Below are 14,443 nucleotides of genomic sequence, written 5' to 3'. Positions count from 1 at the left end.
TTATACTTTTCATGGCATCTCATCCACTTTGTAATACATACATTTTTCAAAAGGTCTCAGTTATTTTTTTTCATAGTTGATTACGTGCTGATGTCAGTGGGCAGGGCTTAGGGGCAAGAAAATGACAATATGGAAGCACAGGCTATTTCTTAGATGAATGTTTTGAGAGGTTTATTCACCTCCAGCACCTCTATCTCCAGTTTATTAGTGAATTACTGCAGCACGGTTACTGTTGCTTGGTACGTGGCCCCTTCCCTCAGTGGCCATGCCACTGGGTGGGCAACATATATTTGTGCATGTCAAATATGACACATCAGAAATGCAAACTTGTTTTTCAATGGATGATGTCGTTCCAGAAATTTATACTATATTCGTTTTTTAGGAAAAGAGGAAAATTGAAGAAAAGTAAGTAATGAGGGAATGATATGGAAGAGAGGACACAGAATATATCAAACTAGATCCTAAGACATAATGATTATAGAGAAATGTAAAGAGGAGGTCAGTTTCATTCTTGGGAAGCTAAAAACCCCCTCCCCAAGTAAAAGTAAAACCAGAAAGAATCAATGACAGCCGCCTAGCCAACAAGGTGAAACTCGGGTAAGATATTCAGTTAAGCAGAATATGTGCAACCCTTGGGTTTTCATTTGCCCTAGGAAGCTTTCTAGAGAAGGTTTAGAAAAACAAGCTCATTATTTTCCCATGTAACTTAATATCTGACTAATGATTTTAACCATTAAGATAAGGAAATTGACAGTATTGATAATGTTGGAGAGAAATGTATCTGCTTTTCTTTCTACTCATCACCAACAAATTCTTAGTAACTTCAGAAATATGATGAATTACTTTCTTAATATTTAGTATTATCTAGTTTCATTAAAAACATTTTGTGAAATCTTCTTTTTCTTTTCTTTCTCCATTTTTCTGAATAGTTACAAGTCCACATAACAAAAAGAGGAAAGATTCAAAGGATCTATTCTTTTGTTTTAAGAAATACTACACATCATCTTCCTGGTAAAAATGTTCATTTATCCTTTCATTTCTGAAGCTCAGGTCAGCTAGGAAGTGATTTGCTTCATGGTAAATGCATCCGAAATATGTTTTCATTATGCTGAGTTATGTTATGAAAAAATTGGTGGTAGAGCCTTAGAACAGGACAAACACGTTACTTTGTATCTTGGAAAGAATAATTGCTGGGTGTCTGTGTTCATCCAGTGTTGGGCAGTGGACCAAAAGTCTGAAATGGACTTCCTCAGTAGGACTTTCAGGGAAAGTCCTGCAATGAGTCTGCTGCCAAGAGAAGCCACATATATCTCTGCTGCTTGACTTCTCAGTGTCTGTCTCTGTCTTTCATAGGTGAGCACATTATAGGTAGTTCTTTCACACATTGCCATTCCTGTTTTTGAATATATTAATAAATAAAGTCACCTGATCATCAACAGATGATCTTCAGATGAGGTGATACTGGCTGGCTTTTTAGTGCTACTTTTGTTAAACACATCATTATTGACATGTAACCTGATAGCTTCACCAGACACTTGTAGAAAGAGTCATGAGATTGGAGTCAGGTTCAAATCCCTGTGCTGACATTTTCTGATCTTAGACATACTAGTTTCCCCAAGTTTCCATTTCTTCACCTACAAAATGATGGTAATATCTCACCTTAGGGACTGCTGGAGAATTAAATAAGGAAATGATTTTAAAAGGCAATTTGTAAACTGATTAGAGCTATACAAATGTTAGTCTCTAGTATTACCATGTTAATGAGATTCATTTAGTGCTGATTCTGAGATGTGCTCATGCTACTTGAGTAATGCAGTAATAATTTTACTTGGGTAATATTCTTGTCCTTTTTGGGCCGGTGCCATGGCTCACTCGGGAGAGTGAGGTGCTGATAGTGCCGAGGCCGTGGGTTTGGATCCTATATAGGGATGGCCAGTACGCTCACTGGTTGAGCATGGTACGGATGACACCGAGCCAAGGGTTGCGATCCCCTTACTGGTCCAAAAAAAAAATATATATGTATATGTATATATCTTGTCCTTTTTCATTAATATTCTACTTTGATGGAAAAATGGTTGTTTGTCAGATTGGGCTCAGATCAGATAGGACAAGGAGTGATGTTCATTGACATTTTCAAGATAGAATTTTAGGGGGTTTCAATATTATCACTTCTCTCAATCTTTGAACGAGTCATTTTAGTCTCAATAGCAAATACCTAGAAAAATAAGGCATATGCTACGTTGGCAAGAATTCCTTTTAGGTTCGCTTCCTTCCTTCCTTCTTCTCTCCACTTCCTCTCCATCCTGTCTTCCTTCCTTTGTTCTTAATTTCTTGGGTAAGGGTGCTGTCACCAACATGGCTTGTGTACCAGTGATGACTTGAGGTAAGAATTTTTTTTTTTTTTTAAATCAAATGACCCAAAAGGTACTTAACATTGTGCTGTGGTTACTAAGCAGGACTTATTAGTCCTGATCTGTGTTGGATGAAATGACCTCCAGCTTTTCTTTCCTCCTTCATATTTTCAGGAAACTTGGATTTAACTGGTCAGAAGCAGGTATTCAAAGCAGAGAACAATCCCTGGGTTACCCCAATTGCTGACCAGTTCCAACTTGGAGTGTCCCATGTTTTTGAATATATCCGCTCGGAGACATACAAGTAGTAAGTAGACTGTGATTTTCTAAAATAGTAGACTGTGATTTTATAATATTTACAGTTATACCATTTTAAAAACGTATCATGTGACATGTCCTATTAGTAGCAGTTTACACAAAGCATTTTAAAATTTTTTATTAAAAACCATCTGTGGTAATTGTCTCTATTATTTGTAGATTATTTTTAATTGATATTTTCAACAGAATTTGTACCAATTTTTGCTTAGAGAATTTTTAAGGTATTCAATTAGTTAAATATTCATGACACTAAGGAAATTCGTTAGACACATTGAGATCAGAACATATTTTTTCCTTCTGCGAATGCAAAGAATTACAAATGTTATGAACAAAATTGTTAAGCAGTTTATCTATAAAATCAGTGGAGAATAAGAGGAAAGCATTATTCTTTTCTTTAGAAGCTTTTACTCTAATGAGATGATAATCTGTCTAAGAGAAGAAGAAAAGGCAGGAAAAAAAGAGAAAGAATCAGTTCGCTTAAAGTCATAGCATCAAAATACCTCAGGTCCTCACTTCAGGTTAAGGACTGTGGGAAACCCTCCCTAAAACCCAGCTCTTCTCACCTCTTTCTTCCTCACTGTTTCAGAGTTGGAAGGAATTCTATCACTCCCCACCTGCTTTTATTGATGTTAAATATTCTGTCATTATTTTCCCAGCCCCCCACCCCCCAAAACAAACTCATTTATTGCAGTGCTTAACTGACCCCTAATGCTGAAATCTCCTGTAGTTTTAAGCATCTACCAAAAAGACTTGAAAAAATTTATAGATTTAATCTGTTTTTGCATCTGGCACCAACTTTTGAGAATTAAAATCCCAACTATTTCAAGAGCTAGGAGATCAATTAAAGGTCACATTCAGTTAAGAGTCTCTCTCCCTCTTTTGCTTTTTTGTATCAGAAAATGCCCCACACTCAACACAGCCCTCACTGAATCTGTGCTGGGAAAATGGGTCAGGATCCTGTGACAGAACAGAGTGTCTGTGAGTGGCCAGCCGTGGTTCTGTAGCCCTCCCACCTGAGAGCCAGGCTCCCGGTCAGACATTTAGGGCTTGCTGTTGTCATTTTTCCATCTGACAGAATCACAGAGAAGCTGAACTGAGAAGAACAATGGCATTCAAACTAAATATACTGAAATTGCTAAAATGATAGCACATCCTCATATGTAAAAGCAGCTTGAAGCATGGTTTGTATTGTTTTTAGACAGTATCACGATATTTACAATATGTCTTAAGACTTACCTTAAGAGTAAAATGAAATAAGTATAGGATGGATGTTATTGTTTCATGAGCCACATAGATATGTGCAATTATTGCAGGTTCAATAGTTTTTAAAAAAAAAAATACAAATATAGCTCAGTGTTGGAAATTAGTTTAGTTAATTATGAAAATGTGTGAAAGTATAATTACAGATTAGCAGATTATTGTTCATTTTGTTCTCTACAAATTGTTGATCATTGCTATCGTGACCTCTTTTAGATAGGGCTCTAATTTTTTGTTAGTAAACATGAAGCTATGTAGAGCTTGGTTTGTAGGATATCTTTTAAAAATAATTCTGTATATGATAGTATGTAGAAAAGTACACAAACGGGCTCCTATTAATCCAGAATTGTAGGAAACACTCTGTTTAAAATTCTGCTTAACAATTCTTTAATTTACCATAGATTAATTTATAATTTACGGAGGATTAGAATACATTACATATGAAAGTGCTTCTAATTTTAATTTCATTTTAAAAGATCAAATTGTGAGTTTTTGGATTTTATATTACCTCAGAGTCATGATTAGTCCATTAATCACCATTATACACTATTAAAACTATTTCTACTTATTTGAACATGGTTAGGATTCTGAATAAATGAGAGGTTTGTTGTTTTTATTAATTGATAATACATGGTAATACATTGAAAAGGAATACATGACACAACATTTTAATCAGTAACCTATTTGATGTATATATTCTTATCTCTATTATCAGCAACCTTTTTTTTAAGTGAAACATAATTGATTATACATATTTGTGGGGTACAGAATTGACTATCAGTATTTGTATACAATATGTGATGATCAAATTAGTATTGTTAGCATATTGATCACTACAAATCGTAATTGTTTTTTGGGGAGAAAATGGGTAATCAGCATCCTCTTTTTGAGGGTTGGTGTAATCTAAGCATTTTGCCTACTCCTTCTGTTTGATTTCCTCATGAAGCATTGTATTACCTTTTGTACAGTTACAGCAACATTAGAAATCTTAAATAAGCATAAGAAAGCATTTTCCCCTTTACAGGGGGACTGCCAGTACCCCATTTGCTGTTTTTAGAGGTGACTCATGAACCTCTGCTGGGAGAGCACACCTGTCCTGAGCTCCTCCAAGGCAGGGACATACTGCAAGTTCTCCGCTCCTCAGGAAAGAGAAGAAAGCTGACTACTTCCTGTATTTCAGCTTTTCTGTCCTTCATTCTCCCATCACTCCTTTATCAAATATACCAGCCAAAAACATGTTAGTTAAATAAGACTCTAACTTAAACCTTTAGTCTTTAAAAAAAACCTGTACAAAACTGCCACCATTGAGTTTCACCAGATTAATATACGCTGATGTTTAAAATTTAATGTTCTTCTATTAGTATATCTACCTAATTAGAGCCCAACCTAATTCTTTCATTGTTTTAAGCAGCCACTTCATAATTGGAGGATTTTTAGTATCCTTCCCACTCTCTGAAAAATATGTTATTATAGTTAACAGGTACTACTACTTTTTGTTAAGTTTTACATGTAGCAGCCTTCAAGGAGGACAAGGTATTCAGGACACTTGCATTTTTTTTAAAAAAGCAAATTTCTCATTCAGTGCCTTAGTTTTAGATCCTCTACTCTAAAGCCTGTAGTTCCTAATTGTTACTCCTTTGTCTCTTTATTTAAGCCACATACATTCTCTTCAACAATAAATCCTTATATGTTTATATATAAGTATGTATCTTTAAAGCCTAGTTTTGTTTTGGCACTTGAAATACCCGTGAACCTCCTTCCTTTTTTTACAACCAATTAATCCATACCTAAATGAAAACAGTAAAGAACTAAAGAACTTACCGGATTTTGTTTTATATTCATTCACATCTTTGGTTGACTTTGACGGTGACCTCCATGTTCGGAGCACATCCTTGAGGCCTTCTGAGTCTTGGGCAGCAATAGCAAAGATGAATGATCTGATTTACAGGCTCTAGTGGGTTCCAAGAGGAGACGTTTGAAACAAAACAGTGAAGTCAGTGTTTAGGAAGAATGAAAATACTTGGAAATGATTTAACTCGATGAAGAAATGAACTTGTTCAGTTAAGCAGGAGGAGGTGTGGCTGGTAGGATGCTGAGGTACAGTTCTTCAGAGATTCTTTTTTTTTCCTTTTTGTCTTTTTTTTACTGACCGGTAATGGGATCGCAACCCTTGGTGTCGTCGCGCCCGTACTGGGGACCGGCAACGGGATCGCAACCCTCGGTGTTGCATCCGCACCGCGCTCACTGGAACTGGTCTCCACATGGGATCCGAACCCTTGGCGGGAGCGCCACCGCACTCCCAAGCAGCACACTCTCCAGTGCGCCACTGGGCCGGCCCCAGAGATTCTTTTTTGGAGTACACTGTAGGCATTAATAATGTCCCCCTGGTAGTTTCCAAGGTAGAGATTGCTCTCTGTTTGTCTGTGGTACTTTCTGCAAGGGGAACATACCGGCTAGTGTCATTGCATCACCCATTATAAGTTATTCCCCCTGTTGAAGTAAAATAATTTGCTCGGGCGGGTTGTTGAGGATCACCTTTTTAAGTGCTTTAGCATTTTCAGACTGTTGTTGAGTTATACAGTCACCTTTTAACTCTTTATTTGATGGTGGTTGTCTCCTTGTTTGACCTCTTTTATTTCTTTCTGTGAAGCAGAATTACGATAGAATAGTCACTGCTTGTTAAGTTTCCAGAGGTAGATTTCTTTTTTTTCCCAGGAGGGGCGGTCAGGTTGAAGTCAGGACCCTTAACAAGATTGTTTGTGAAAGGGAGTAGTTCACGCTTTTCACATTTCCATCAAGGAAGGTGGATCACAACCGCGAGCCATTTGAAAAGCTGACAAGTTAACCCTTGTCAACAAGTTAACAAAAGAAGAGGTTTGACAAATGTTAGGCTGAAAATGTGTTGATTGAAGGAAGCATTTGGGAAACAGGCATCCTCATGAAGGCTACAATTGGCATAGCAGGGCAATCCCAAAGCCTCGTTTCCAGCATGGCATGACTCAAAAGATGCTTGCCTGTCATTCTTCCGGTGGTGTGGCTTTCTTTTCTCTCTAGGGAAAGGTGCCCCACTCACGTGTGTTTTTGTGTTAATGGAAACAGTTTCAAAAAGCAGTGCTTGGCGAATGGTGGGCAACAATGAGAAACATGTTGCAAATTTTTCTTTCGTAGAAATTTAGCAAAATAAATCACCCTGTTTGATTTGAAAGGATCTTTTATCTGTTGGTGATGGTTTCTCAAGTTGTTTTTAATTGTGGAATTAAAACTAAAGTAATGTGTTTTTGTTTTTCTTCTGCACTGTGTGCAGACCTATTACAGACATGAATGGGCTTTATTAAACAACTACTGTATCTTCTAATGGATACTGAGTTAGCGACCTAGATGTCCTTTAAATAACTAATGTCTCTGGTCTACCGTAAGGCTAGAGCATTTCAAACCTTATAGGTGAGCTCATTCATTTTAAAATATTCCTTTACAGAAGGAAATCATGTCTAACAAAACCTTTATAAACCTTATTTTCTGGTGAGGAATAAATGGAGGCACAAAACTAGCATATGGTTTTATAAATATCTTCATAAAGATGGAGGAGAGGGTTAAACTCCCAGGACCTTTGTAGCAGTTAGTGAATATTACATACTGAGAATGCAGAACTAGGCAGACTTACCTTTTTTCATTACTGTATCTGAAAATAGCTCAAATTAAGCAACAGAAAAACATTTTTTACAAACATTTCTGTATAGTAGACATGAAAATGAAGAACCATCTTTTTCCTAAAACTTTTGACATAAAGGTTATTTTTATAAGTTGACTATGTATTCTGTTCCTGGTAATGTACATTTCCTTTATGGATGCTATTTATGTATATTGTGGTTCTATTTTAAAATTAATAAATGTATTATCACATTTTCTTCATAATATAAAATGTGATTTAAATGTTTGACATCTTTGGACTTAGTTGCATGCAATCATGTTGCAAGTATCAAAGACAAAAGGGAAACCCATACAATACGGTTATATTTGGGACAGTGTTGTATCATGTGTCTTATTTCACATTCCCTTTAAATGGTCAAATTATATAGCATTCTTTTTCTCCAGAAAATAAGAATGTTATAAATGCAAGGAGTTGAAGAATGATCATTCCAATAAAAAGTATGTCAGGATGTAATATCAACTGTTGATCTTTAATTATTTGCTCAACTGTTTCTACATGGGGTTATAAGCTATTGACTGTCCTACTAAATTATTACCTTCCTTCTTAAGGTGACAAGAAGGATGCAGACTATTTGTGGAAGAGTACATAACAATTTTCTCTCTCTACCAAGTTTTTTGATAGATCACTAATAATGTATTTTGCATTTAAAAGGACTTTTTCTATTCTGCTTTTTAACTTGGTTAGCACTATTATTCATACATACATCATAGGTTATTATTCTTTTTCCTTTTTCTTTTTTGCACTTTCACAATTTATTTGATAAATGAACTTTCTGTGGGCCTTTGGAGCTGTCCTTTGATATAATTTTATAGCTCATGCAAAATGATTTTGTTTTTTAAAAAGAAAGTGCTTCCCATTTGACATTTCTAGTACACAAGATTTTGTGAGAGTTTCAGTGGGGAACCTCTACACCCTGTACCTGTGAAGGTCAAAGGTAAACCCTACTGGGGTTTAAAAACTAGCTTCAGGAGTCTAGCTGGTATTCTTGAAGGTATCTGGTAAACCCCATTTTAGATCTGTCCTATTCTGGAATGTTTTTCACTGTGACATGCAATAGATATCACATATCCACCTTCAATCCTTCACAGCCTCCTCTGGTCCTATAATGTGACCAGGCCTCCTGTGCAGTTTGCTTGCCTGAGATCTGTCCTGGGGACCTGATGGGATCAGGTTTGACCCATGAGAAGGAGCTCTGTACTTTACATGTTTTACTCAATGCAGTTTGCATTTTACTCAATGAAAAGTGCACCTTTCATTAAAGAATTTTGAATAACTATTAAAGGGGCAAAATGGAAAAAAAGAAAACCACAACTGCTACATCAAAGGGAGGAGAGGGATGTTTATTCTGAACTTTACACTACAAAAGGCTCTTTGCATAGGACTTTAAAGAGCAGAAGTTTCCCAATCCTCCTCTTCCTCCCCATACCCCCATTCGATTGTCCACTGTCAAGTTCATATTTAGCCTGTCTTGTACAGCCCTTAATGTGCAGCATGATACATTACAGAATCAATTTTAGGTACATAGGACATAGTTAATTTGTCCCACTTGACAGAAGGAAAATAAACACAGGCTAGACTCCATCTACACTCTAAAAAAGAAACGTGTCAGATTACGTCCTCTTTAAGAGGAGCTATTTCGAGTCCCATTTTTAGATGATATTCATTTGATTTAATCATATTGAACTATTGAATATTGACCTACTCAATGAAGTGAAATTGGTCGGCCCTCCATATTGATAACCTTTATTAACTCCCAGTAATCTTAAAGTTCAATGCTTGATGCCTTCTATTCAGCTAAGATGAATTATTGCCTGCATTTGCTGTTTTTATTTGAGAGATAAATTAAAAAGTGGCGCTTTTATAATCAAACAAAACTGTCTGTGATTTCTATTCTCTACACAGTAATATCTTGTTTTATTACATGCTGGCTTTTTATTGAGCTCTGGTCTCTTATTCTGATCGGGCATTGTTGGAGGTTTTTTATTTTTGGCAGTTAAGGGTTCTTCTGTGTTGTCAGGTATTTTGGATTAGAATGTATAATATTATGAAAGTATTTCAGTCAACTTTATCAGATAAAAAGCTTAAATGTGACTTATGTTTACAGGCAATTATCAGTGCCCTAATTTATTCATCAAGTATTAAGGAAATAAATTTCCGTATTTTATTCTATTGTGTTTGTATATTATTTTGTTTGTGTCTTTAAGACTCATGTTATAAACAAAATGTGGTCAAGAAAATATTGTTTTCCACTGTAGTAGTCAGTTTTTAAATAGTCTAATTTGGAACATATATCATTCCATCACCTTCAAAATGTACATACTTCTTATTCTCTATCCAATTAGGTAGTATTCATATAAAGATTAAATAAATTATCATTGCGGTTTTGGTTATTTTACACATCAGATTTACTGAACAAGTACCATAGTTTTGGGGGGGGTGGTTGTTTTTTTTCTTTCCCTGGTGATATCTAATTTAATCCTTACTAATTTTATTAGTTTGCCAGGCTGCCATAACAAAGAACTGCACAGTGGGTGGCTTAAAAGCAGAAATTATTTTCTCACACTTCTGGAGGCTGGAAGCCCCAGATCAAGGTGTTCGCAGGGTTGGTTTTTTCTGAGGTCTGTGAGGGAAGGATCTGTCCCAGTTCTCTCTCACTGGCTTATAGGTGGCATTTTCTCCCCATGTGTCTTCACAGTGTCTTCCCTCTCTGCTTGTCTGTCTCTGTGTCCAAATTTCACCGTTTTATAAGGACATCAGTTACATTGGGTGAGAGCCACCCTAATGACCCCATTTTAACTTCCTTGTCTCTGTAAAGACCCTATCTCCAAGCATGATCATGTTCTGAGGCACGAGGGGTTAGGACTTCAACAAATAAATGGGTGAGAGACACAATTCAACCCACAACATTATTGCTACTCAATATTGCCCAGAAATAACATTCAACTTTTCATCAATTTGTTCCATCACCTTTTCTTTACTCTCTTCTTCCGTAGCCCCCCACATCTTCACAGGGAGGCATTTTCTGTTTATTTGCAAATGTGTTTAAATGACTTTCTAAGTCTTAATCCATCCCCCACCATGTCTCTTTACTAGCCTTGGCTTCCAGAGTTGTCTGTGTCTCCAAAACATGCAGATTCACCATGGTTTCATTGTATAGACACACAGGATAAGCTCTGTTCCTGGCAGAGGGGTCAGTGTCTTATTTTTTATCTTTTAAGAGTGGACTGTGTTAAACCAGAAGCTAGTTAGAATTTGAAGATCCCTTGGGAATGAAAGGCACCTAACAAAACCACCTTCTTCGTCATATTTGGCTAGAGAATTCAAGAGGGAGGAATACATAGAGCACTAATGTTTGGCACCACCTTTCTTCCTTCACAAGAATCATGAGGTGGGAAGATTCAGTGTGGAGGGCCTCTGTGTCTGTTGGCTTCATGCAATGTGACCCCCTCCAGTAGACATGGAGTCCTCTCTCTGGGTCCTTTGTGTTCCTGTGCAGCAGCTACTAGAGTTTTGCTGCATAAAGTGTGGAGTCAGAGATTTTCTGTGCCGTCTTAGGGTTCCCGTCACCACATCTGGAGCCCTCATAACTTGTCTCATTTTTTCTGCCTTGTCTCAAAGACCTCTGGATTAGTGGGCAAGATCAAGTCTACTAATAACAGGACACCGAATTCACTTCTCATGTGATTAAACCTGATTTGCTTTCCCAGCATGGAGAGAGAGATCTCAGATGGAGTGCTTATTTTCATATGATACACCATGCCATAAAGACACCATGACTCTGCTGTGAAGCTTTGAGGAAAAAGAAGGGAAAATAAGGAATATTGAACTTGTTAGAGGCAAAAAGCTCTACAGAAATTGATTGATTTTTATTATAAACCTAGATTTTTTTTTTTTTTTTGACCAGTGAGGGGATCGCAACCCTTGGCATGGTGTCATCCGCACCACGCTCAGCCAGTGAGCGCACCAGCCATCCCTATATAGGATCTGAACCCGCAGCCTTGGTGCTTCAGCACTGCACTCTCCCGAGTGAGCCACGGGGCTGGCCCTAAACCTAGATTTTTTAAAAATCAAAGTATGTGAGTTCTAGGGGGAGCTTTTATACACAACACATATATATGACGTATTTTTACTTCTGTTCTTAGTGTACTAGTCTTAGAAGTGGCTTTTAGTACCAGTTTTGTCAGTGATAAATGACCTGAGTACATCTACCTCAGCTTCCCCATCTTCAATGCGAGGGATTCAAACTAGATCATCTCTAAGGATCATTCCAGTAACTATTTGCAATTCTGAGTTTTTAATTTTTCTGGGAAACAAATTTTATTGTCTATATCAATTTATTATTATTTTTAAAATTTAGCTTAATTTTTTAATTCGGCCCCCCATATGGATTTACTTTATTGATTTTTTTTTTTAAAGGCAACAGAAGACAGTGATGACCCTGAATATAAATTGTTACAGGAAAATGGATACAAGATAAGATTACCAGATCAACCTTTTTATTCTGTATTTTATGGAATATCTAATATATGGTTGGCAGTAACTTATTCTTACACATGAATTCCTGACACTTTCGATTCTTCAGACTTATTAATCAGTGTAGTCAGCATCAGAGCAATTTTATGAGACTCACCAGTCATCAAAAATTTATTATCAGATAAATCATAGAAACAACGAGCATCTTAATAGGGTAGAGAAAGTAACATGTAAAGCATCATTTAAAACGGTGCTTTTTGTCAGTTGTGTGTTATATTTACAACCAGTATCAAACAACTTACTCATAAGTTCATGCAAATAGTCAGCAAGGTGATAGTTATCTTCTTAGTTGAAACCCTTCTCTCTGTTTTTCTCTGGTAGAATATTGTGTTTGGTCTAACTATAAGACTGAGAATGCTAGATGTGTGGAAGATGGAAAGCATCATTCACCAGTGTTAAGCCTATTGCATTTACAAGTTGCATTACAGTTGTCATGTAAAGTTAAGAATTACTGAGCTCTGTCCTTTCCTTTGGGGCCAGATTGCTAAACTTGAGCTCTTTGGAATGGCACAGGGAAGTAGTGGTATTCTGACTGACTTCCTCGTGAGCGGGCTCCATGTTACCTTCTAATATGAGATACAGGCTTTTGTCTGCTGTATATTTGGCCCTGTTTTTGACACCTTTCTGGAGGTGTAATAAATGACTTAGGTCTTTATTGTGCAAGATGAGCTACTGCAGGGGAGTTTTTCCCTCACAATCGTCTAGGACAGAAGGACCCTGGCGGCAGGTAGGGTAAGAGGGAACTGAGCCAGTACTAGAGAGCCTTCAGCAGAGCCTCTGGGGATGGGCCCAGGAAAACAAGGCTGGGTTATGTCCCATCAAAGATTCAACCTGCCTTCTACCTCATGTCTTCATGGTGGCGCTTTCTCCACCTGGAATGTTCTTAATTCCTATTGAATGCCCAATTATTCTTCAAGTCTCAAATACTGCTTGCACAGACACCTTTTCTCTGAGTGTGTTCTACTGCCCACCAACTCTAGGTCCCTTTTACCATCTTTTTTCAGGGTCTTTACTTTTCCTCAGTAGCAATTTTAATGATGGTAATAACAATGACCAGTGCAGAACTTTTTTCAGGGTCTTTACTTTTCCTCAGTAGCAATTTTAATGATGGTAATAACAATGACCATCAGTTATTGAGCATTTACCAGGTGCCAAACATTATTGGCCTTGTATGCACTGTGTATCAGTTCACTCGGTATTTATTTGTGTGAATACTACCTATATTTCAGAGGATTATGATTTCTCTCCCTTAAGAGACTGGAATCTTCTTGAAAGCCAGACTCATGACTCCTTCATGACTAGGCGTTTCGTGTCGCTTGTCCTCAATGTCTTATTACATAGTGAACCGTCTCATGCAGAGGAGCCTCCAACAGTTGGCCCTCATTTTCTGGAAGATGAAACCATTCTGGAGTCTGGAATGAACCAAGTTGTAGTTCTTTGTTTTTGCTGTAGATGATAAACAATACCTGAAACATTAAAATGTATTTCTAGTATATAATATTCAGTTTAGATTATGTCTTCCTAATAGCATTTTATTATTATATAGATCTCTTTTTACCACACTACTCTTACAGTGGAAGTGAAACATTTTCTTAACAGTAAACAAATTATATTTGAATCCAAGGGCTCTGTGGTTCATTTTTCTGCCTTCTCTTTGTCCATCAAGGGAGTATTCCATGGGACATGTGGAGCATGTGTTTGTGTTTGTAAATAGATGGGATATTTTTGAGGGATATGCAGTAAATTAGTAAGAGCAGTTATCGCTGGGGGAAAAACTGATGGCTGGAGGCGGGGAGGGGAGGGCAAATTCTTGTCACTCTTTATCCTTTGGTACCTACTGAATGTTCCATTTCATGCATGTATTCACTATTTAAAAGATTATTTTTTTAAAGAAAAAAAAAAAACCTATAGGACCCATGAAGGTAAGAAGGAAGAAATCATAAAGAATATGGCTTTATAACTCATTTTGTCTACTCCTGTCTCCTTTTTCCATTCATTTGCCTAGATTATATGAAGCTCCTTGTCAGTCTCTCTTTGATTAGGTACACCAAAAACATTCAAGGTAAAGTCATCTCTTAAAATGTGTCGTCAGTCTTGGAAAGAGACTGTTTGAATGAGAGCTTGAGAGAAGGTTTCTCACTTGCTGCATTAACCATTCCAATTCTTGGCTTAAGCATTGTGAAATCTTTTTTTTTTTTTTTTTGTCTTTTTTTGTCTTTTTTTGTCTTTTTTTTGTCTTTTTTCGTGTCTGGCAACGGATCGCAACCCTCAGTGT

At 36.9% G+C, this 14,443-nt stretch overlaps 1 protein-coding gene across 1 annotated transcript in view; it reads left to right on the top strand.

The window, feature by feature from the left end:
* RSU1 (Ras suppressor protein 1) overlaps positions 1–14,443 on the top strand; it is a 194,108-nt gene that overhangs the window by 110,587 nt on the left and 69,078 nt on the right. The window contains exon 8 of the mRNA XM_008567727.1: positions 2,526–2,658. Within this exon, the coding sequence (XP_008565949.1) occupies positions 2,526–2,658 (133 nt within the window). The remainder of the gene's footprint in view (positions 1–2,525; positions 2,659–14,443) is intronic.

Source organism: Galeopterus variegatus, unplaced genomic scaffold, assembly GCF_000696425.1.
Source record: "Galeopterus variegatus unplaced genomic scaffold, G_variegatus-3.0.2 Scaffold339, whole genome shotgun sequence".
NCBI classification, from domain to species: Eukaryota; Metazoa; Chordata; class Mammalia; order Dermoptera; family Cynocephalidae; genus Galeopterus; species Galeopterus variegatus.
The sequence above is the reverse complement of the archived record's forward strand: the minus strand, read 5'-3'. Positions and strand labels throughout refer to the sequence as shown.